General features: G+C 41.0%; 1 protein-coding gene across 3 annotated transcripts in view; it reads right to left on the reverse strand.

Moving 5' to 3' along the window:
- LOC122758028 (voltage-dependent N-type calcium channel subunit alpha-1B-like) overlaps positions 1 to 23,345 on the reverse strand; it is a 75,351-nt gene that overhangs the window by 37,938 nt on the left and 14,068 nt on the right. For 2 of the 3 annotated variants that reach the window (XM_044011811.1, XM_044011810.1), the window contains exons 7-24: positions 23,269 to 23,345; positions 20,480 to 20,701; positions 20,143 to 20,255; positions 19,907 to 20,019; positions 19,170 to 19,301; positions 14,676 to 14,705; positions 12,607 to 12,679; positions 12,265 to 12,382; positions 11,171 to 11,238; positions 10,624 to 10,730; positions 9,123 to 9,185; positions 7,455 to 7,499; positions 4,402 to 5,082; positions 3,156 to 3,361; positions 1,697 to 1,826; positions 1,442 to 1,571; positions 653 to 712; positions 276 to 382 (exon numbers count right to left, since the gene is read on the reverse strand). The exon at positions 23,269 to 23,345 is cut by the window's right edge and continues 13 nt beyond it. In XM_044011811.1, coding sequence (XP_043867746.1) covers positions 276 to 382; positions 653 to 712; positions 1,442 to 1,571; positions 1,697 to 1,826; positions 3,156 to 3,361; positions 4,402 to 5,082; positions 7,455 to 7,499; positions 9,123 to 9,185; positions 10,624 to 10,730; positions 11,171 to 11,238; positions 12,265 to 12,382; positions 12,607 to 12,679; positions 14,676 to 14,705; positions 19,170 to 19,301; positions 19,907 to 20,019; positions 20,143 to 20,255; positions 20,480 to 20,701; positions 23,269 to 23,345 — 2,475 coding nt within the window. Of the gene's footprint in view, positions 1 to 95; positions 108 to 275; positions 383 to 652; positions 713 to 1,441; positions 1,572 to 1,696; positions 1,827 to 3,155; positions 3,362 to 4,401; positions 5,083 to 7,454; positions 7,500 to 9,122; positions 9,186 to 10,623; positions 10,731 to 11,170; positions 11,239 to 12,264; positions 12,383 to 12,606; positions 12,680 to 14,675; positions 14,706 to 19,169; positions 19,302 to 19,906; positions 20,020 to 20,142; positions 20,256 to 20,479; positions 20,702 to 23,268 lie in introns of all 3 variants that reach the window. The other variant, XM_044011809.1, reaches the window with a different exon arrangement.

The raw sequence follows: 23,345 nt of genomic DNA on the forward strand, positions 1-23,345 counted from the left end.
TCAGAACATGTAGACACAGCGGTGAGCTGAGGACAGAGGACAGAGGGACGTAAACAGGAAGACAAATGAGTGGAAACACAGAGAGCGGGATTTACCCCATCAGGCTCCTGAAAGCAATCCAAGCCACCCGAACAAAGAAAGAAAGAAAGAAAGAAAGAAAGACAGAAAGGAGGAGAAGCAAATACAGAAGCAGAGTCAGCAACACACACAGAAACACAGACGAGAAGCCTCACAGTCGAGGAATGGCAACAAGGTAAGAAAAGAAATGGACTCACGAGCACGCAAAGGCCACCAGAGCTCCACTGACCACGATGAAATCAAGAATGTTCCACAGGTCACGGAAATAAGATCCAGGATGGAGGAGGAGGCCTAAGTCGATCATCTACACTCACAGAAAAAGAGTTTTGATTTGTTTTAAAGGGTTCTAACTCACCATATGGTATGAGATACATCGCCTACAGTAAAGACAATATACAGTAAAACGATTACGATACAATACGATTCTGAAATGACTACGATATGATAAGATTAAAATATGATTGGGTACAATTATGATACAACTAGGATTCGTCAAAACACTGTGAGACTTTTGACCAAAACTAAGCCTTTTAACTCAGAGCTCAAATCTTATTGCTGGTCTGTTTCTTCTCACCTTGATCACCATCTCAAAAGTGAAGACTCCCGTGAAGACATAATCCAGATACTTCAGAACCTGCGACGACAACAAATATTCAGTGTTTGTAAATCACCTTATGCTTGAATATTAATCAGCTTTAAGTTTAAGATATTGGATCAAAACCATGTCAACAAAACTGAAAAAAATTAAAGTTTGTAGCACGTTCACCGTCCCATACAAAGGTCCATGGACAAAATCAGTGTTTTTAGCTCACAGAGATACAGGAGATGCTGGTCTACTGCTGCCTCGTGTGGTAGGTTTGTGTCGCTGAGGTGAAACCGATCAAAGGATTTCAAACACAGAAGTCGTAAAATGAAACATTTCTACTTCCTGATGGAGGCAGCAGTGGATCAACAACTCCTGTGTGCTGTGTTGTAAAATCGCTGATTTTCTCTATGGAGTTTGGTGTGGAAGAGTGAGTGTTTTACCAAGTGACTTAAACTTCAGTTTCCAGGCAGGAAAATCTCTCAAACAATGAAATAAATAGGCGAAAACAACTAATGAAACAACCTCTTTTTCATGTCCGATAACAACTTTGTTTGTTGAAGCAGCTGAACTTCGTTCACTCACTCACATTCACACAAAAACTCATTTACGTTACAAGTTTTAATTAAAATGACTCAAAGTAAACTTGTTTTCATTCTTCAGTACGAACAACAAACTGTCAAACTCAGTCGGCCCCGTGTGAGGACACACCCCTCACAACTGTTTGTTGTTCGCTTTCCAAACGAGTATTTGTGAAGTCTGGATGTCAACATGACTCACGTTGTTCCGCGGCGCGTTGGCTTGCACGGGATCCTCGGCTGCCAGGGCGATGCTGCTCATGGTGATGACCATGAGGATGCACATTTCAAAGTAGCGCAGGTTGACCACGTAGTGACACAGCCGTCGCACCCTGCCAGACCAAACACAAAGATACTGTACGTGAGACCTAAGGTAAAATCGGGGACATGTGACAACTTATTTGTTCTCTGAATCCAACTCAATCTCCCACTCAGCGACGTCGCAGTGGTGACTCACGGGTTGGTTTGTCCGAAGACAAACATGGAGCTGTAGGGAAGGATCTGTCGAGGCCCATTAGCTGCCTCCTCGTCCTCCAGATCTTTCTTCTCCTCACTGATTTGGAAGTTGTCACAGTCGATGCTGTTCACTGGTGTGGAGAAATGATGCACATGTACAGTAAGACTTAGGCTCAAAGAAGCACAAATGCAATCATTAACCAGACATTTCCACTGGGAACCAGACTCAGGCTTATGGTCCGTGTTGTCGTTCTTGGTTGACTGAATATATGAACTTCCTTGAATTATTAGAAGTTTCTCCAGAACGTCTTCTTTTTACGACCTTGGATTTTCCTACCGGCAGTTTCAGGCTGTTCTTTGGAATAGTGACAATCTTACACTCTTACGCTTGTGCCACATGGAGCTAATAAACTTTGGTTTGACAGACGCAAGCTACGACGTACGTCAAGACCATCCATGGTGAAGACACAAGAGTACAACTTCATCAACATGTGCCGTCACCATCCCACGACGCAGCTATAGCGCCACCCTAGAGATAAACAATGAAGCAAAGGGTCTCTGGTTCTCTTTTGTCATTTCACGTCTCCTCTATTGGTTCTTCAGTAGACCTGCGTCACAGCCGCTGTGAGATGTTCATCCTAAATGTCTGACACTGTCAGAACTTTGTTCCAGGCTTTCTTTGGTTGCAAGACCACGACAACGGCCGTCTGGGAACCGGTCTTACAGTATGATTTGGAGGCACGACCAAAGATATCGCCACGTTTCGTCGTCATTTGTCTGAGACGGTTATACTCTGTGCTACATGTTTGCTTTGTAAAGCTTTAAGGTTCATTTATGTTCAACATTAGATACAGAAGTGGACGCAGCCTTCTGTTCGTACCCTGTGCCTATATATCTGGTCAGTTTTTCACTTCAAAAGTTTGCAGATGCACATACTAAACAGACAAACTAGACCAGAACCACCGGAGATCACGGGAGGGCAGTGAAGCTAATTATTCAAGTGCACACACAAGACAAAAGTACGACCATCGTTAACCGTCAAGAGAACATAACTGCTTAGCACTTTCTCAAAAGGGTCAATTATCGCATCTTACTCCGCGAACACCATCTTCTTTGTCTCGTCTGTGCTGCCCTCTTGTGAATGTGTTGGTCAACCACGTCAACCACGGGCAGTGTCGCTACATCGACTTATCTTAGCAGTACCTTAGAATTAAAATGTCTTAACAGAGCTGTCACAACGTTGTCGGCATTTTTGAAAGAAATCACAATGAGATATAAATCTTTGTGTGAGGAAGCCGGAGAACCCTGAGGAACCACCGGCACACATGGTAACTCGACACTGAAAGGCCCGGCCTACCAACTTTTAGTTTGGGTTCACCATCTGGGGACCTTGTTGCTGTGAGGCAACAATGCTAACATCACTCCACCGGGTGGCCCAAAGTGACCCACTCTGTACTCACTGGGTATGATGGTGGTTTCTCCAGGAGGTGCAGTGATGGTGACGGGGATGTGGATGGCGTTGCTGTTCAGTCCCGCCTGACTGGCCCTGGTGGAGTTCTTCTGGTTGTCCTCGTCCTCTTGCTTCTCCCCGAGACTCAGGCTGCTGTGCATCAGCTGCAGAGGACTGGAGGCGAGGCCGCTGTCCTCAGCATCCGTCTGCTTCTCCCTGGAGACAGAGACGAGGCATCATTATGTTCTCAACGAGCTTCAAGCTTTCTCTACCAAACAAGAACCATGTGAGAAAAGTTTGTCTCCCCCCTCTGGGGAGACAGACCACAAATTATTTGGCTACGCATTAGCAGGACTCTTACTGGCAGCCAGGCTACACAAACACACAGTCATATGGTGTTTATGTGAAAAGAAGAAGGGTCCACAGCCTATTATTTTTATGTCTTATATATTATGTCGTAGGATATGAAATGCACTTCAAAGATAATCCACCGGGGAATTAATTAAGTCAGGTCAGATGCATCACAGACTATGACCTGTCAGCGGTTACAAGCATTGAAAATATAAAATCAAGCAAACATTGGACTGTTTTCCCCTCAGGTTCCCACACATTTACACCAATGAATGATCAAAACGTTAGCACATTTTATCCCCAACAAGCGGCATGTTACATGAGGCAAACTCACATGTAACGCGACAACTTATATTATCGTCACCTCACAATTAGCTTAGCTAAAAGAGCTTCCATCGTCAAAAAGTCATTCCAAAGCCACTGATGATTGAAAGACACACTTTGCTGCCATTTTTGTGGATGGTATCTTGTTAGCGCTCGCAAAATCCATGCACTCCTTTGACATTCCCAGTGCCACCTAGTGGCAAACAAGTGTATCTGTATTTGACACTAGTGACATGAAGTTCATGAAGACTAAAATAGAATAAAATAGATTTTTTTTAGACACAATGAAGAGAAATTCAGTGTTTTCTAAATTTTCTGACAAATCCATTTTCAAGCCCAGGAAACAGTTTTTTAAAAGTTTAAATGTTACACATGACTTTCATCCTTTGCCGCCCTTCAGTTGAAATTGTTGTTACAAAATGAAATAGCTTTTAAAAGTTTGCCATGCACTTTCTTTCACATAATGACGCTGTTCCTCGCAGACAGGGGAAATAAAACTCGATGTTAAGTGGCGTGATCACAGCTGTGAATCATGGTTTGGTACAAATTTAAATTCATGAATAAACTAAATGTGGCCTTACCTGTGGCCTCTGGCTCCGTTTCTGTTCCTCTTACAATCGTCTCCGTCCAGAGTAGACTGAGTTCTGAGTATCCGAGAGCAGCGTCCCTTCGTGTCTCCGTTGTTCTTGGACTCTCCGTGTGCACCGTTCCCTATCCTTCCGTTCCCTTCTTTGGGTGGATGATGGTAATGGTGATGGCGATGTCCCCGTTCTCCTCCATGCAGGTCATTGTTCTCCTCCTCGGGTGATCCGGCCAGGTGGTGGTGGTGCCTGTGCACCAATCCTCCGTCTCGACTGTACCTCCTCTCTTTCACCGGGGCGCTATCACTGCTGTGATCTCTGCCCCTGCTGTGGTGGGCGTGGTGCCGCCCCCCCCTGCCCTCGCCTCCATCTCTGCTCTCCCCGTTTCTGTTGTGGTGGCGGTGATGTTTCCTGGAGTGCGTGTGGAAGTTATCTCCCACCCCGTCCTGCCGGGCATCTCCCACCTCCTGTTTGTCGCCGTTCCTGGACTCCACCACCAGCGGCCGGTCCAAGTGGGTCTTCATGTCGGGGTGCAGGTGGAGGGCGGAGGTCATGCGGAGGCGTTCCTCAGGGTCGAGCTCGTTGAACAGGGCCTCGCTGCTCGCCCTCATGTTGTGTCTCCTCAGCTGATTGGTCCTCTGCTCCCACACGGACATGGCTTTGCTTCCCCGCTGCTCCTTACTGCACACAGGAATCAAACCCACAGGAAATCAAAAACAATATCATAGAAACATCTTATTGCGACTTTTGGGAGATTGAGTGCTAATTCTTTACTGTCTTTCTTTGTCCAAAACAAATCTCGTCAGTAGCAACTTGGAGACGTTTCACGTCTCATCCGAGAGGCTTCTTCAGTTCTGAAGGTTTGTGGTAAAACCCAGGAAATTTAACGTCTGTAGCGGAAGAAGTGGAAAGGGAACTTGGCTTGTGACCAGTGGGTTGCCAGTTCCAGTCCCCACTGGGTCAAGGGCTGGGGTAGCAAGGTACCAATCCCCATTATTAATTGAACATTCTAAATTGACCCCAGCACATTTACTGTACTCCTAGTGCTGGTTCCAAGCTGGTTTCATCTGCTGTGGTGACCCTTATAAAGGGAGAAAAACTGAAGAAACCTCTTGGATGAGAAGTGGAAGAAAAACTTACCAATTCAGTGTGTTTTGGATAAAGAAAACCTGGATGAATGAGAATCTACACAGATGTCTGTTGAAAGAACCAGCTATGATGAGGTCTAAGGATGTTTCAGGATTTTCTTTCCCCATGGTAAAGCTGTCACTTAACATGATTAACCTTTAAAAGGTTAAAATAGTTCTAATCTTCAACACCATGATATGGTTGTTGTTTGTTTTTTTTTTAACTGCACATGTATTACAGTCGTACATGGAGAGTGTAATTTATCAGAAGATGTCATTCCAAACTGTCAACTTCAATCCCTTTGATCACAATTCAACATGGCCGCCATGAGATAAAAAGCTGTCGTTTTTCGTCGGTACTGTTTTTGTGTTTAAATCACTCAGTTGTACACAAAGAACTGTCCTGTTGTAGTGGACATGTTGCTACGGTGTCTTTATGTATGAAAAACAGCTCAAATGGACGATATTCACGTGCTAGTTAGCAAACACAGCTTCAACACTACCATGTTATCCGTACTGTGAAATTCTGTGAAAACTGGAATGCAGTTCACTCGTCTTAAGATCATGTGGGAGTCACATGGTTTTGAAAGGACAGAAAATAAAACTGTTGCTGTTCCATCTTTTAGCTAACTTTTGGCTAACTTCCTGTTTGTTGCTGCCATTAGCATCACCTCACTTCCTACCTACACCACCTCAGGAACATGTTTGGTGAGGGGGCGGAGCATTTATTCACAAGCAATCGTAATTGTAGTAGGAATTTCTGAGTTCTTCATCGGAAGTTTCAACTGGAATGCGCCAACTCAGAAAGTCGGAGCAACCTCACAAACCCTGACAGGATTCTAAGATGGCTGCCAATCCAGTCACGCTGTTTGTTTACGCAAAATACCACGTAGAGTGTTGTTATTAACTGGTTCTGCTAACAATTACTAGCTCTAAATATGTTTGCCACATCAAGTTCCAACTAATGGAACGTACGATAACCTCATGAGCGGAGAGGACCGCCTCTTTGTGGAGTTTTGGCTCCTGATTGGGTAAAGAGATACAACCAGGGACGGTGTAAAAAGCCTGAGAGACTCAACAGAATGTAGAGGTATTTATGTGAACTAAAGGTTTCTCACTGACACTTTCTTCACACTTCTATGAAGAACATTAAAAGGTGTTACCAAGGTGACGTCTGATGTTTTTAACAGGTTTCAGCTGTGCTAACGACCAAGTCTTCACTTGAACAATGCCGCCTCTTTGTTGGGGCGAGACAAAAGGCAAAGCAAAAAATAAGCTCAGCAGTGTTCATTGTTTTTTTTTTGACTCATTTAAATGACTAAGAACTGACTGAAAGCAGCCTTTTCATGGACTAAAATAGAAATGAAAGACTGATGTAACAAAAGTTAGGACTTGGTACGTCAAGAAAATGTCTATAAAACAAAACTATTAAGGTTTTTTTTGTTAAGTCTTCAAATTAAAATGTCCCACTCGCTAACGTACTCTCAATTATGATGTAACGTGCCAGACCATAGATCATACATGACTCAACATGAGATGATCATGACTTTCGTGATTTGGCATGAGACCTAAATAATTACGATTCACAGTATTATAGTAACTGTAAAAATGGCTCTAAAAACACATTGAAATTCATTTCCGGTAGGAAACATTACAGAAAGTGAAAATCAAGAATCCATGGTCCTGGAATGACTGGATAGATGCAGGGGTCACTTGTGGCACTTAATAAATCACTGGGACTGTATGTTGGTGAGCTAGACGGCATCTTTGCGTCATTTACGTGAAATATTATCGACTTTTTCCATTCAATTCTCCCCAATCAACTGATTATAAAGCAAAATGTAGGTTTTATATACTGTTTTTTTTTATTTACATGAGGCTTTTTATAGGGTCAGATAAGTTTGTTCCCCTCTGGTTGTTTTGTACCTCAAGATTCGTCGGACGGGAGACGAGGAGACAGTATAGTATGTCCTAAAAAAGACAGACAGAAAACACAGAGGACACAGGACAGGTATCCACACACAGGTGAGCAACGGACAAACAGACATACAGTGTTCATACAGAGAGGAAATAACGCAGAAGGAAGGATAGAGAAAAAAAGGAGCAGAAAACACAGTGGGAATAGTTGCAGTAATAATGAAGGCGTGTTGATGAATTAGCATCTCTGGCCTGCCATTAGCATTTTAAATGGACTGCGATTACAAACCGCCCGAAGAAGCCAAGCGGCCTGTGGTGATCGCAAAGCACAGAGAAATTAACTCTGCTCAATTAAAGATAAATGATTAGAAACACAATGCTTGTTAAAAGCCAGAGGGAGGCATGAGCGCGGGTGTCTGCAAGCAATTTACACTTACATTTATGTATGCTACTTACTCTTCTTTGTCTTTTTGACCTGTCTGCGTTCCCTTTAGAGCACGCAGACGAACAAGAATCATCGCGTGTTGGTCTAAAAAATGAGAGCTTTGGAGACGAAACAACTCAAGGACGATGTGAATTATGTTTATCGCTGTGTGAAGGGGTTCTTGTTTGTTTGCAACGTTTTCTAGGTTCAGTGAATTTAATCAAAGATAGAGAAGAAACGCACAGCTAAACTGATTGTGTTGTCAGCTACATCTTGTGTCGTTAGCTATGACAAGTGTTGTCAGCTATAGCTCGTGTTGTTATCGCTCGTGTTGTTAGCTATAGCTTGTGTTGTTAGCAAGATGCTTATGATTTGCTCATGTGGCTGTGTTTTATTTTGTCAAAGACTTTTTATTAGCGTTAGAGTTTGTTTACAAGCTAATGAGGTGTAGCTTGTCCAAATGAGTTGAGAAGTTGTGATTTAGATGAAGACACAAAAAAAGGGGGTGGGGTAGCTCAGTGGTTAAGACCGGTACCCTGTGTGCAAAAGACATCATGGTCGCAGGTTCAACCACCCCTGGCAGGTTGTACTCAATTCCCTTGTAAGTCGCTTTGGATAAAATCGTCTGCAAAATGATGCCTCTTTCATTTCAGTCACTAAATATTTAAGTGGAACTGAAGGTTTTGTGTGACACAACTACTTGCTAATTTATGAAAATATGTAATCATAGCTAGTAGTTCAGCTACGTCCTGGTAGCACCATTGTTGTGGTTTTACCTACAGAAAAAAAACAACCATTACTCAAAAACATGTATTTATTTTATAATAATAACTACTAAAGGCCATTTCCCAAAACTTAACAACATTTTTATGACAGGAAGTAGCCTATTTTTACAGGAAGTAGCCGTATATAGCACATGACGCTGGACAAATGGTGTTTCTGTTTAGTTACTGACACTAAAAAGACGACACGATGAACCACACTGCTTCTGAGCTCATGTTATGACCTGTGGATGTGGATGCAAGCTAGCAGCAACAATAGCGGCAAATAGCTAACATTAGCTAGCTAGGATGTTGAGCTTGATTATTGTTCTCTGCAACGTGAGTTTCAGGAAAAGAGAAAAGTAACATAAGTAGAGCTTTTGGTGGCCGAGGGTCAGCTGAAGGAGGAGAGGAAAGGAGAGGAAGGAAGAGGAGAGGAGAGGAGAGGAGAAAGGAAAGGAGTCAAAGAGGGCAGATTAAAGAGTGACTCACGGTGACTGAATGCTGTTGATGGACGACCTGCGAGAGATCGCGTCTCGATTTTGCTTTACAAAACTGTGCATGCAGAACAAAAAACAAAAGAAAAATTGAGACACAGGTGTGAAGGGGACGGGTGGACATGTATGCGGTCTGTACATCCACGTGTGTCCACCTGTCCCCTCCTGTTTCACAATAAAGGACTAATCTGAACTTCAATTCACACAACAACAACAACAACAACAACAGTGTTTGTCAGTTACATTTTTACAACTGAAAGTGACAAAAAAGCTAAATCAGGAGTTTCATTCCAGAACAACAAATAATTAAAATGATATTTTAACAGCATGAGAAATGACAGCATAATTAAGTCTGGAGTCGTTTTGTCATGAAACCCTGAGCACACGGTAACACCATCAACTGTTCTGTGTACAAATTAAAAATATTAGAAACGACACACACGTTTACATAACAACAGTCAGAAATGGTGAAGATGTTGGACACGGGGAAGAGTTGACTGTCCACAGCGGATTGTCTTCTGCAGATAAAGAGGACGAGGACGAGGAAGGAGGGCAATTAAGGAGCAAGGTGAATTAAACGGTCATTTCTGAATAAAGGGCTATGTCGCAGAAGTGTACAGCACACAGATCTGCTGCAATGAATCAATGAGAGGAATTCTCGCGACAGACTCATAATTTCACTGCTTCATCAAGGCTCTAAAAATAGCTGAGATTTAATTACATCCTCAACAAAAGACCCCAGGACCTGTCAATCATAAATCCTGAGGTTAAAATAAGGCCCTTAATAAGGCGATTAATCGATGAGTCACAGACGACAAAAATTAATCACCAGCTAATTGATTCATTGATTTAGAGCGCTCCCAGTTTCTTCTCCTCTGTGACAAAAGACTGTCAGTCGAAATCTTTTCGTGACCCATGAGCTGACATTTGACAGCCCAAACATCTTCAATCACACGATCGATAATAATAATAAGAAAAAGAATAATAATAATAACAGTTTTGTTGCAGTTACTCTCTATTTTTGTTAAACCAGGGTTAGGCAACATATCTGTGCTGTAGTTGGTCAATAACTCCATAATAACGTCCTATAATAATGTAAATTATTATTATTATTGAAGTGATTGGACAGAACTAGACTCTGTTTACAGTCTATGTTTGCTCAGTTGCTGCGCTAATAAACTCGTAGCTACTAGACGTTCAGCTAAAGATGCAAATCTTTGGTTTATGTCAATTTCAACACGTCTCGTTGACATAACGAAGCTTCCTTAATTACCTCTGTGAGTGACGGAGGTAGACGAAGGTGGAGTTTGGTGAACATGACACCAGCACAGGAGGAAGAGAACATAGAACATATGGACATTTCAGACACACACACACACACACACACAGAGGGACAGACATTTGTCTTCAAATGTGGGACTGAAGTGAGACGCCGCTGCTAAAGAAGAAGAAGAAGAAGAAGAAGTAGGAGGAGGAGGAACTTCAGGGAAACGTACGCAGTGATTGAGATGTTAGCCGCCGACATGGGGCTGACCTCCTTCACCTCCAGAGCCTTCTGCAGCGCCAGCTTCTTATTGGCTGCCTCCTCCTGCTCCTCTTCATCCTTAAACCGAGACATGAATTCAGTTTTGTTTCACTCAGTTTGCTCTCTGGTTAAACACCAGGGAAAACAGATGTTTCACCACTTCACAAAACATTTATATATCAAAAATAATCAAATCTACATCAGATAAAGTCGACCACAACAACGACTTTATTTTCCAGTTATTTTCGCTTGAGTTAAAGCGAGCTATTTTGTAACTTGAAAAACATTGAAAAACCTTTTTTCTGATTAATGGCAGTGACACAAACTGACCAAAGGGGGCAGCAGCACACCAACAGCTCTTGCGTCTCCCTGAGCTAAAAATGCTGATTTTCTCAATGGACTTCGGTGCAGGAGCGGATGAGAGGAGATAAGATATCACAGACTTTAAAGTGCCTTTTACTAAGCGGCTAAAATCAATTTTTTCCTTGTGTCACCACTGGGGGGCGCACTGAACCCACCTTGGTCAGCTCCTGTGCGTTGGCGAGGTTATCGACGGCGATGGCCAGGAAGACGTTGAGGAGTGTGTCTGAGTGACAGCGGCGCTCAGGAGGAAACACAGGTGACAGGTGGTGGGAGGAGCCTCCGTGCTAAAAACGTTAGCATTGAAGCAACGTGGAGATGAGACTGGACAATCACTGTGTTTTTCTGAGCAAAATGTCAGGCTCGCTGCAGAAGATACTGCCTCTGCTGCTTCTCATTTAAATCACTCTTTGACCTTTTTCACTCCTTATCGCCGCCTCAAGACAAACATTTTAACCTCGTTAATGATAAGACAAATACACCACATGCTGCTTTTGTTTGTTTTCTCGAGTTTTTTGAGTTGTGGAATGGAGAAAAACAAAAGTCAAAAAGACACTTAATCTCACTAAACAGGTTTTAGCTACTCACCTAACAAAATCTACACGTTATCTTAGAAAGTATGTTCACTACTTTATCTTTTCTTTTGTTTGTTTTTATCGCAAACAGACAACGCCCTGCACCAAAGTCCATAGAGAAAACCAGCGATTTTAACATCACAGCTCACAGGAGATGTTGCTCCACTGCTGCCTCCATCACTAAGTTCAAAAGTGTTTTTTGTGACTATTTTGTTTGAAAACTTGTGGTTAGATCTACATCAGTGACAGAAACTAGCCACACGAGGCAGCAGTGAACCAGCAGCTCCTGTGTACCGGTGAGCTAAAACACTCATTTTCTCTATGGGATTTGGTGCGGTGGGTAGCGTGAGCAGTTTAATGATGTTTCCCAAAACTTGGTGGGAAGATGTGATGAAGACCAAGACGAACAAAAAAGTCGACCGTAACCATGGCCTCAACTCAACAGGAAGTCAACCATTTGGAATCTTGGCGTCCATTTTGGCGATTTGCATCCTACGTACATGAGCGAGACACATCAAAGGCAGAATGTTGTCGTAGTCATTTTGCAGATCCAAAAGTGAGGTCAGCGAACTGCTGCGGTAAAACGTGTGAATATTTGTAAAAAAAAAATGTTTGCTTGATTTTGAATTTTACAGCAAAACAACAAACGTTGAAAAACGAGGCGTTAAAGAGGATACAGTTTCCAAACAGAGTGAGGACGATGAAGTAGATGGAGGAGAACATGCCGCGGCGGACGCCTCCCTGAGACTCGATGCCGTGGTACATGACGGCGTTCCAGTCCTCGCCGGTCAGAATCTGAGGACGGTCAGAGAGACGTCGTAAAAACGATTAACATCGCTCAGACATTCATTTTACTTTATCGAGCAAAAGGTTATGAGCAGAGACTAATTGGAAGATTATTAACAAGCTCCTTCAGAGACAGAGGGAAGTCAGAGCAGTCATTTTCCTTTAATCAGGTCTTTTTATTCTCTCATTTATTAAGAGAATCTGTGTGTGTGTGTGTGTGTGGAGTGTTTTACCTGGAACACGGTGAGAATGGCCGCCGGGAAGGTGTCGAAGTTTGTTGTGGGCGTCTTCTCTTCAAAGTTAAACCTAAACGAACAGACAATAACAATAAAATGAATAATTACCATTCGAGGAAAAAGTCATAAATAAATAAAAAAAACAAAGTCATTAGAAAGTTCTCCCTCACACACACACAGTACTGTTCACCTGCTGTTCAGGAGAAGACGTTAAAAAACACGACAAAAAAGCAACAACACGTTTCTTTTAAAGATAAACTCACACAAGTACAAACACATACACATACACACAAGCAGGAGCATGAGTTTAACAGGGAGAGAGGAAAATACAGCGGATTTAAACTCACGTTGCCATGGCAACACTGTGTTTTTATGGCGTTAATTTGGTATATTACGAGAATAAAGTCGTAATATTAAAAAAGTTGGACATTTACAAGAATAAAGTCATAATTTTACAGGAAGAAAATCGTAATTGTGCGAGAACAAAGTCGGAATACTACGACGAACAGCATCTATTGCGCAAAACGATAATTTTTTGTATTCACTTCAATTTCTCTTTGATTTACGATCTCCATTCATTTCCAAGGAGAATTTTTTGTTGATTTTTCACATTTTCTTTGCCACGGTTACTCCAGGTCAGTTCTGGATAAATTGCGAACTTCTTCTTCAATGGTAACGGACAGATTTTGCCAAATAAATTCCGGTAAAGAAGACGTAGAAAATGGGTGAATTTTTTTATTTTTTAACAATCGCAATTCCTGCGCTCACACGTAGAGTTAAATTTTGCGACTTGTGCTGCGTTTCATTTACAAATGGAACGCAGCATTATCCCTCGCAATGATAGTTTCTTACACGCACAGATTCTGGTCATCATGTGCATGTTTCTTGTAAATAAATTAAGTAAATAAATGTATTTTGTCGCAGTTTTGGGGTCAAACACAAACGTCAAACATGGGGAAAAGACAACATGAGAAGACGGAGGAGAAAACGTGAATGAATGGAGGGTGAATGAATGAGTGAATTAGTCTTTACTTTGCCACTTGCTTTTGTTGGTGTCCACTAGGGGGGGCAGCGGTTCAACAAGCCCACGCCTCGGTTTGTTTTTTTTAGTTCACTTTGGAGACAATTTTTTTTTTTACAATTTTCTCCTTTTTTCTTCGCAGAAATGACTTGCGTCAAGTAACGTAAGATGATAATAACGTAAACTCTACAGTACATGAAACATTAATACTTTCACTTTAGCTGCCAACTCTGTTTGTCCTTTAGTGCAAATTTACATTTTCAGTTTGAACATGAACGATAGAAAAATAACACATTCTCTTTCCAAAATAAAAGTTTACGACTTTTATCTTTGACTGAAAAGAAACCAAAAAAACAACTTCAGTGAACTCAAACTTTTGTATAATCCACAAAATAACTCAGTCTATAGTTGAGGTAAGAATGGGACGATATATGTATGATTTTATCGCAATAAAAATTTTACGCAATACTTATCGGGATAATCATGAATGGGAAAAATCGTTAACATTTCATGTGAGTGGCTGGAAGAGGCTGTCCCGCTCATTATATTACAGTCCTGAAGATTTATTTTGGAATGCCACACGAGGGCGCCAAAGGCATCAATGTAAGGTCAAATTCTTGGTTTTTCACTTTTTCAAATTTCAAAATATTAACATTTATCTTATCTGCGGAGCAAAAAATCTGTTTGTTTCTGAGAAAAATGAGGTGAGAAATTGCGTGAACAAGAGGAGGCGGGGCTTGTGGGCAACAAATACCGACACGTGATTGGACACTGTGTGCGAAGTTGTTTCGTCATGAAAGCGAGAAAAAAATATTGCGACTTTCATGTACAAACCAAAACCCGATAAAGTTTGTTTTTGTTTCCTTGACAATGTTTTCCACGTCAGTAAATCGGAAAGGATTCATGTGAACTGGACTCCACCTGTTTTATTTATTTGAAATTTGAAAGTAAACACTGGGATCCAGCTTCATGTCATCACACATGCACACTCTCTCCACAGGGAGCGTAAACCTCTGCAGGAACCTCACACACCAACCCAACAAACCTGCCAGAACCTGAATCCTTGGGCGTGAAACTGAAGAAGACAATGAGAGAACGACACAGAGAGAAAATGAGGAAGGGCTCAGAAAATCTGCTGCACGGCTGCTTCATCACTTCAACACTTTGAGTTAGGGACAGAGAAACAGACAAATACGTGTTCTGTTTTAATTAAAACAACAAAGAAATCCTGTATGTTCATTCATCCACACTTGAAATGCTGTGGATAAATAGTGAAAATAATGTTTCCACATTTGAAAATCAGGTCACAGAGATACACAGAGATGCTGTGAGCGACAACTAAAACAAATCCACTTTTTCTAACAGGAAACAGGAACTTTGTGTCACTCTGTAAATCCTTAACTCCCCTGCACCAAACTCCACAGAGAAAATCAACGATTTTAACTTCACAGCAGAGAGGAGTCTCTGCTCCACTGATCCACCACTGCCTCCATCACTACGTTATCCTGGGTGGATTTTGAGACATCGGCATTTAAAGTCCTCTGTTCAGATTTATAAAAGTGACACAAACTGGCCACACGAGGCAGCAGCAGACCAGCAGCTCCTGTGTCCCCGCGAGCTTAAATCGCTGATTTTCTCCATGGGGTTTGGTGCAGAGGAGTAACTATTTTACAAAGCAGAAGAAATGTTAGTTTCCTGTTAGAAAAGTCTGTCTAACTGTGCGATAAAAGCAGTGAACATGTTCTTAAAATAGTAACCACTTAAACTGGCATGGATTTGAATTTCATTTTATTACCTGTGCATCTTATACTGAGAGTTGTAGCTGTTCAATTGTAAAAAGGAATAAATACAATGAATTAAATGTAACAGTGTATCACATTTCAAGGTCCAAATTAACATTTTGAATTCATATAACTTGATAATTGTCTATATTTTTGGATTTTTTGACTGTTTTTCCCTTTCATTACTCTGTAAGGTTAATTCAGAGTATTTTTGAGTTGATACACACAAGAAATATGTATATATAGTTATATATAATATTATACAAAAATATTGTATAAATAAAAGAGCAACTTTTCAAATGGCATGCTTTTGTTGTTGTTTAATAACTTTATTTAATAACAACAAACCCTGAACTATCCCTATGTATATATATGTATATATATATGTATATATATATAAATATATTTGATTTTAAGGAAAAACACAGCTTTTAAATAGTTAAATATAATCACAAATGTGTCGCTATGACACAATCAAATGAAAGAATGAATGGATAAAACATTAAATATGAAGTAAATGAAGACAAAGACGCCGTGTGTCCACAAACATTTGTCCATCTGTGAAAACTAATCACATTTTCTGCAATATTTACTGTACACACACACACACACACACACACGAGAGAGAGAGAGATGGAGGAGGGAGGAGCAGCTAATTCAATTCCTCTCTTGGTATGTCATCGTACAGTATGTTCTCTCTCCCCAGGCTCCTCCCCCTCCTCTTCCTCCTCGTCTACGTTTGTCCTTCTCTGTCTCATTAGTTCATCCTCCACCATCCTCCCCGCCTTTCTCATCCTTCCATCACTTTCTCAATTACCCCTTCTTTGCCTGATTCTCCCTTGCTCCTTTTTCTCCTGCACTCCATCATCTCCTCCTCCTCCTCCTCCTCCTCCTCCCTTTTCCTCGAGGATTAGCTGCTGTGTGTGTGTGTGTGTGTGTGTGTGTGTGTCGACCTCTGTTTACTCTGATAATAGGGATTGGGAGCGTGTGTCTCACACTGGGACTTCATTAAACCAGGACTGAAAACAGGAATCATGTGAGGCGCTGCAGACTCCTGCTGTCGCCCCCTGCTGCTGCTGCTGCTGCTGCTGCTGCTGCTGCTGCTGTTACACGCCACCACCACCAGGAGCAGCAGCAGCTCACAATAGTCATAATAAAATAAGTCTTTTAATCCCATATCTGTGCAATGGTTTGCTTCACACACTTCAAACTCGACAGGTGACTCAATCAGGTCACCAGCTTGTCCGGCGCCGACGGAAAATGCAAGAGTTATCGGTAGAAACGCGACAGATATATCGCTACACGAGCCGCTGCTGCTTCATCGCTCACACACATGCTCATCCATATGTTTGTATAATCGCTTTAAAACAAAAACTGAGCCTTAGATTAAGTATTTTATATGTACTTTAAAGACAAGGGCCGTGTTTTACGATTTTCTACAGTAGTCAGAGAAGCCAGATCGAGAATTCCTCCCTTTTTTGAACCCTGAAGAGTTCCTCAGGACATTTCCTGTCTTTCTGTTTTTAATTGTTGAGCCATTTTGGCTGCGTTGTATAGAATATAGCTCAAGTTTTCCAGAGGATTTTCATTTTAAACATTTTAAACATTTAGAACTGTCACCTCAGTTCCTTAAGTTAGCCTAATATCGAAGCTACGCGAGAACTTTTTTTGGCCGTTAAAGGTTAACATTTTTAAACAATATTATTAATATTTCATGTGTATATTATATTTCAGGCTGAAGTAGATTGACTCCTTTAAGTGGAAAAAATATGAATATATAACGTTTTTACAGCAGTTTTTGGCAAGGTGACAATTCTTTTTTTAATATCTGACACTGCCAAAAAAACAATGCATGAAGAGCTGCCACTAACGATTATTTTCATAATCGATTAATCTGTCGATTATTTAATCGATTATGTCAGAAAACCTTAAAAAATGTTGATTGGTGTTTGCCAAACCTGGAAATTATGATGTTCTCAAACGTTTTGTTTTGTCCTCAAACCAAAATGATTCACTTTTAATGATTTCTTTGTTTTATGGAACAAAGAAATGAAGAAAATATTCACATTTAAGAAGCTTAAACAATCGGAAATCTTGTTTTAATCATGAATAAAGCTTCGAACCGATTAATCGATTATTAAAATAGTTGTCGATTCATTTAGTAATCGATTAATAATCGATTCATAGATTAATTGTTTCAGCTCTGCATCAAAATCAATGTTTCTGCCAATCATTGACCCATCCCAGGGCCTAATAATAATTATCATCAAATTATCCTTGAAATGTATTTTATGGAAATTATTCTATTTTTTTTTATTTATTTTTTTTTTTTTTATCGAAAAAAACAGTGGAGATGTGTAAACATACTGGCCTTGAAAGGGTTAACATTTCAAAAATATTATTAATATTTGATGTATATTTCAGGCTGATGAAGTGGAAAAAAATGAATATACAATGTTTTTACAGCAGTTTTTGGGAAGGTGACATTTTCTGCCACTAGGAACAAATTAGTAAGTTTTTTTAAAGGAACTCTTAAGGGTTAATTCACATTCACATCTGTCAAACGGCGCAAAGATCACATAGTTTGAAACGTTTAAAACATTTCTCCAGAGAAAATCTCTACTCCGACAATAACGCTGTGTCTTTTACGTCTTTTTTGCTGTTTGTTATTGAAATAAAACGTGACATTTAAGCCTCGACTATGGGGAAAAAATGGCTGCACGCGAGGACGATCGAAGGCCGTTCAGGTAACGAGTGAAGAGTAAAAGCCTGTAGAAGATTGTATTTCAGTCACTGAGAGTCAGAGCAGGAAAAAAGAAAAGACACTGTTTGTGTTTTACCACGAGGTTAATCTGTGACACATCAAAGCTGTTCTCGACTCTAATCCCATTTAATGATGATTTATAATCCTGTTTTTTTTTCTTATTCATTTGTCATCATAAGAACTGAACCCACGCTGCCCTTTGTCTAAATGTAGATTTTTTTGGCCTCAGACATCACGTTTCTCACAGTGTGTGTGTGTGTGATGAATGGCTGAATGAATTAAGCAGCGTGTGAACGTCACATTCACTCGCTCACTCACTCACTCACTTCCATCACAGGAGACTGATGTGACGACGCTAATGATGCTGCAGAGCGATGAAAGCCCGCTGCCATGGAAACGGCCGTCTCTGCCTCAGAGACAGTGAAAACGCCGCTTTCACTGACGTAAACTTAAACTTGTCTGAACCCTGCGCGCTCACCCTCGATGAAAACATGATGAAAATGTGTGAAAACGTCCGAGAATCTCGGCCAGCTTAAGTCTAGAACGTCTTAAGAACATGTTTGCTGCTTTATCTCGACCTTAGATCATATTTTCTGACCATGTTGCGTTGTAAAGCGCTCGCCCTCCCACACCAAACCTTGGTGACTTCTGCGTTTCATTTACTTCAGTGACACAAAGTGACCACACGAGGCAGCAGTGGACCAGCAGCTCCTGTGTCCCCATGAGCTAAAATCACTGATTTTCTTTATGGAGTTTGGTGCTGTTGGAAAAATACTTAAATAATATATTTAAAATAATAAAATATACATTAAGAAATGGAAAATCACATAATCTGCATTTTTTTCCATTCAAATCATTAAAAAGTACATTTATTTTTTTGCCTAATCCAGGACACTCTTTCCGCACCAAAGTCCATAAAGAAAATGAGCATTTTTAAAAAAACTGTTTAAACTGTGGCTCAGAGAGGTCAGAGGTCAGAGAGAGATTTACTCACTGTCCTCCAAACAGCTGCATGCCGAGCAGAGCGAAGACCACGATGAAGAGGAAGAGGAGGAAGAGCAGGCTGATGATGGACTTCATGGAGTTCAGGAGGGAAACCACCAGGTTCCTCAACGAGTTCCAGTATCTGAGAGCGAGGAGAAGAAAAGAACAGCTGATCTCACGACTCATATAAACTGTGTTATCACACTTTAACGGACCATTCAGGTGTTTTCGTGGTTAAGTTTCTGTCACTTGGTGTGACAGAGTTTCTCAAATGACTCAGACTTTGGTTTTGAGATAAAACAACTAAAAAACATTATTAAGAGAATTAATTATATAGCAGAAAATTAACCTCTTAAAAAAATCATTTGAACTACTTTTCCTGCATATCTGTTCACACTGCTCTCTCTGTGATAGATAATTAAATCTTAATAAACTGTCCTCTAACCCTTCCGAGGGACCAGGTCTGGACGCACAGATGGTCAAATACATTTGCTGAAGAGTTATGGCAGAAAATATGAATAAAATGAGTTTGAAATGAACATATATTGTGAAAAATGTCCGGTTAAAAACAAAAAAAAGGCTGTTTAACTCATTAAGAAAGTGGGAAACACGTGTTATAACGTACATCCTATTTCAACCTTTTATCGTCTTACTGTTCCACATATGTATATAACCTTTATCTTTACTGTCTTTGCTGCTGTGGGTTTTTGTCGACTTGTTTGTGTGTTTGCCGTGAAATGAACTCACTTGGTGACTTTGAATATGCGCAGCAGCCGCAGCGCTCTCAACACGCTGATGCCGAACGACGCTCCGGGTTTAATCATGTCCCAGATCACCTCGAAAATACTCCCCACAATCACCTGGAGACAAGCCGTTTCAAATAACAACACAACACAACACAACACAGCACAGCACAACATCTCGCCCTGAAACCACAGAACGACCTGATTCCACGCTTAAAAAAAAACACGGGAAAATCTTACCCCGAAATCAAAGCAGTTGAAGGAGGAATGGAAATAATTGCGCGCTCCGAGTCCGTACATCTTCAGACTCATTTCAGTCAGGAACAAACCCAGGAAGACAAACTCTGCCGTGTCTGTTTGACCAAGAAAAGCAAGAAAAACGGAGTTTTCTCAGCACGAGAACCAAAGACAATATATCATTAAAATATCCCAATTCTATTACAATGATCTATTATGAGAGAGTGTGGTTTATGGGCACATAAACGTAAATGATGACATTTATGTTAAAGTCAGGGTTAGGATGTGCAGTCCTCTGAAGTCATGGAAACCAGAGTGAGTGTGTGTGTGTGAGACTCACAGAGCGCCCTCGTGAGCCACTCGGGTTGGTCGTAGTGAACGATGGCCACGCACAGCGTGTTCAGGCCGACCAGACACAGGACGATCCAGTAGAAGCTCTGGGCCTTCACCATGCGCCGGATGAAGAAGCGCGTCCTCTTCTCCTTGCGGCGGAAGTAGGAGGAGCTGTCCAACTTGCCGCCGCTCTTCACGCTGGCGCGACCAAACGGCGAGCCGGGGGGAGCTGGACGACGCGAGGGAGGAAAAGATTAAAAGGGTTAAAAACACATCACAAACGACAAGGCTGTGTGAGCGTTCGCTGGTGTAATCTCATAGTTTAACTGCGGCTTTCAAACAGGAAACTGAGGTTTGTAAAGCGCTCACTCTCCCACACCAAACTCCACTGAGAAAATCAGTGTTTTTAGCTCACATGAGTGTGAATGACACAGGAGTTGCTGCTCGTTTGCTGCCTCGTGTGGTCACTTTGTGTCACTTCAGTATATCAAAACAACGGATTTCAAACACCGAATTCGCAAAATAAGACATTTGAACTAACTGACGGAGGCAGCAGTGGATCAACAACTCCTGTGTGCTGGGACGTTAAATTACGTAAAAAAACGTACATTTTCTCAATGGACTTTGGTGCAGAAGAGTGAGAAATTTACAAAAGTTCCATTCTCTGTCAGAAAGGTGTTTTTTTTTAACCTCTATAACTAATTTTTGTGCTCACAGTTAGTTGTTGGGAAGCACAGACCTCACTCGTGTCCACCTGCTGATGCTGAATTACCCCAATAATAATAATAATGATAATAATAATAATAACAATAACAATAATAATAATAATGATGATGTGTTTGGACTTTTTCTCTTTCCTTCTTCTCAGTTTTGCCAAGTTGCAGCAGGATTACGTGTTATGCCTTCAGGCACACGATGATGTATTTTTGTCAGCGAAGCATGTGTGTGTGGTGAGTAACACACACACACACACACACACACACACACACACAGAGAAAGACGTTTGTGACTAAGGTAATAAACAGGAAATAAAAACATTAAATCACCCCAAACAGACGTGAATTTAAATTTCTAATCTAATTAAACATACACCAACTTTTCCCTCTGAAAAGTCAAGTTTGTAAAACCGCTCACTCTCCAAAACCAAATCTGAACAACGGATTTCAAATGCAGAATTCGCAAAAAGTCACATGTGAACTGAGTGACGGAGGCAGCAGTGGATCAACACCTCCTGTGTGCTGTGATGTTAAAATCGCTGATGTTCTCTCTGGGGTTTGGTGTGGGGGAGTAAAATTGCGTTAATGAGACAAATAAATAAAACAATAAATAAGTTGCACCAAGTTTGTAGCAGAACTTTTGTCATAATGAGTAAAAAACAAGTGATACGCGGTGCATTTTTCCCTCGGCACACGCAATTTTATGGAGATCAGTCCTAAGAGGAGACATTGGGTAAAATAAGTAAACATTTTTTAAATTAACGGCATCAAAATGGCTTTAATTACGAGGTTAATGTTTATTTCCAACTCACACGCAACACAACAAGCAATTATACGACATCTTTGTGTGGAACCAATAATAATAATCCATATCAGTTCATATTATTATAAAAACTTCATTTCAAATGAAAACAGTGGAGGTGTTTTTTCCTTCTTCCTATTTTGATTTAACAGTCTAATTAAGGTAAGTTTTATTATACTAATTTCCCCTTAAGGTGAGATGATGTCTCCACATCTATGTACTGTAGCATTAATGTGTTTTTGAGAACGAAAACTCGTCCTGTGAGAAACTGATTTATTGAGTCTGTCTCGTTGACGCATGTTTTATTCCCCTGCACCAAACCCCATAGAGAAAATCAGCGATTTTAACAACACAGAACACAGGAGTTGTTGATCCACTTCTGCCTCCATCACTAACTTCCAATGTGACTTTTTGAAAATTCGGCATTAGAAATCCTCCGTAGCGGATTTATCTCAGTGACACAAAGTGACCACACGAGGCAGCAGTGGACCAGCAGCTCCTGTGTCCCTGTGAGCTAAAAACACTGATTTTCTCAATGGGATTTGGTGTGGGAGAGTGAGCAGTTTTACAAACTTGGAAAAGTTGGTGCATGTGATGCATTAGAAAAGAAAATCAGTTTTTCCAGCCATGTTTTTCACTAACAGCAGGCCCGGTCTGTCTTATGTGGGTTCCTGGCTCGGGAGGGGTCCCCCCGGTCCAAAATATGTCATTTTCTTTTGAATATTTTACATTATTTTTTCTTTCTCAACAACCATCTGGTGACTGCAATAATTTTAGACTTAAACAGTTGGGGAATTATTGGCGTGGGTTACACTGCACTGGTTTACTGAGGCACTAGTATATAATATTATGGCAGGCAAACAACACAATTTCTGCTGATATTCATTTAAAATTATAATATTAAGTTATAAAACTATGATTGATGGGGAAAAAGGTGAGTGAATCCTACAACAGAGGTTTTTACAGTGTTGATTGTACTGGAAACCCAATTTATTCTATGTATTTGCAAAAATGTGGCTACTTCCTGTCAGAAAAAGAAAGTAAGTACAAATTTAAGTTTTAGCTGCTGGTCGTTTGCTGCCTCGTGTGGTCAGTTTGTGTCACTTCAGTAAATCAAAACAAAGGATTTCAAATGCCAAATTGAACTGACTGATGGAGGCGGCAGTGGATCAACAGCTGGGGCGTGTGCTGGGGCGTTAAATTACGTAAAAAACGAGTTTGGTGCAGGAGAGTGAAAAGTTAATCATATAAGAACCAAATCAAGTGACTGATGTTTACCGGCAGAGGAGATGTCGGCGAAAGGATCCTCCCCCTCCTCGGCACCGATGAGGTCGTTTTTACCTTTCTTTGATTTG

Source organism: Solea senegalensis, linkage group LG21 (assembly GCF_019176455.1).
Source record: "Solea senegalensis isolate Sse05_10M linkage group LG21, IFAPA_SoseM_1, whole genome shotgun sequence".
Classification (NCBI taxonomy): domain Eukaryota; kingdom Metazoa; phylum Chordata; class Actinopteri; order Pleuronectiformes; family Soleidae; genus Solea; species Solea senegalensis.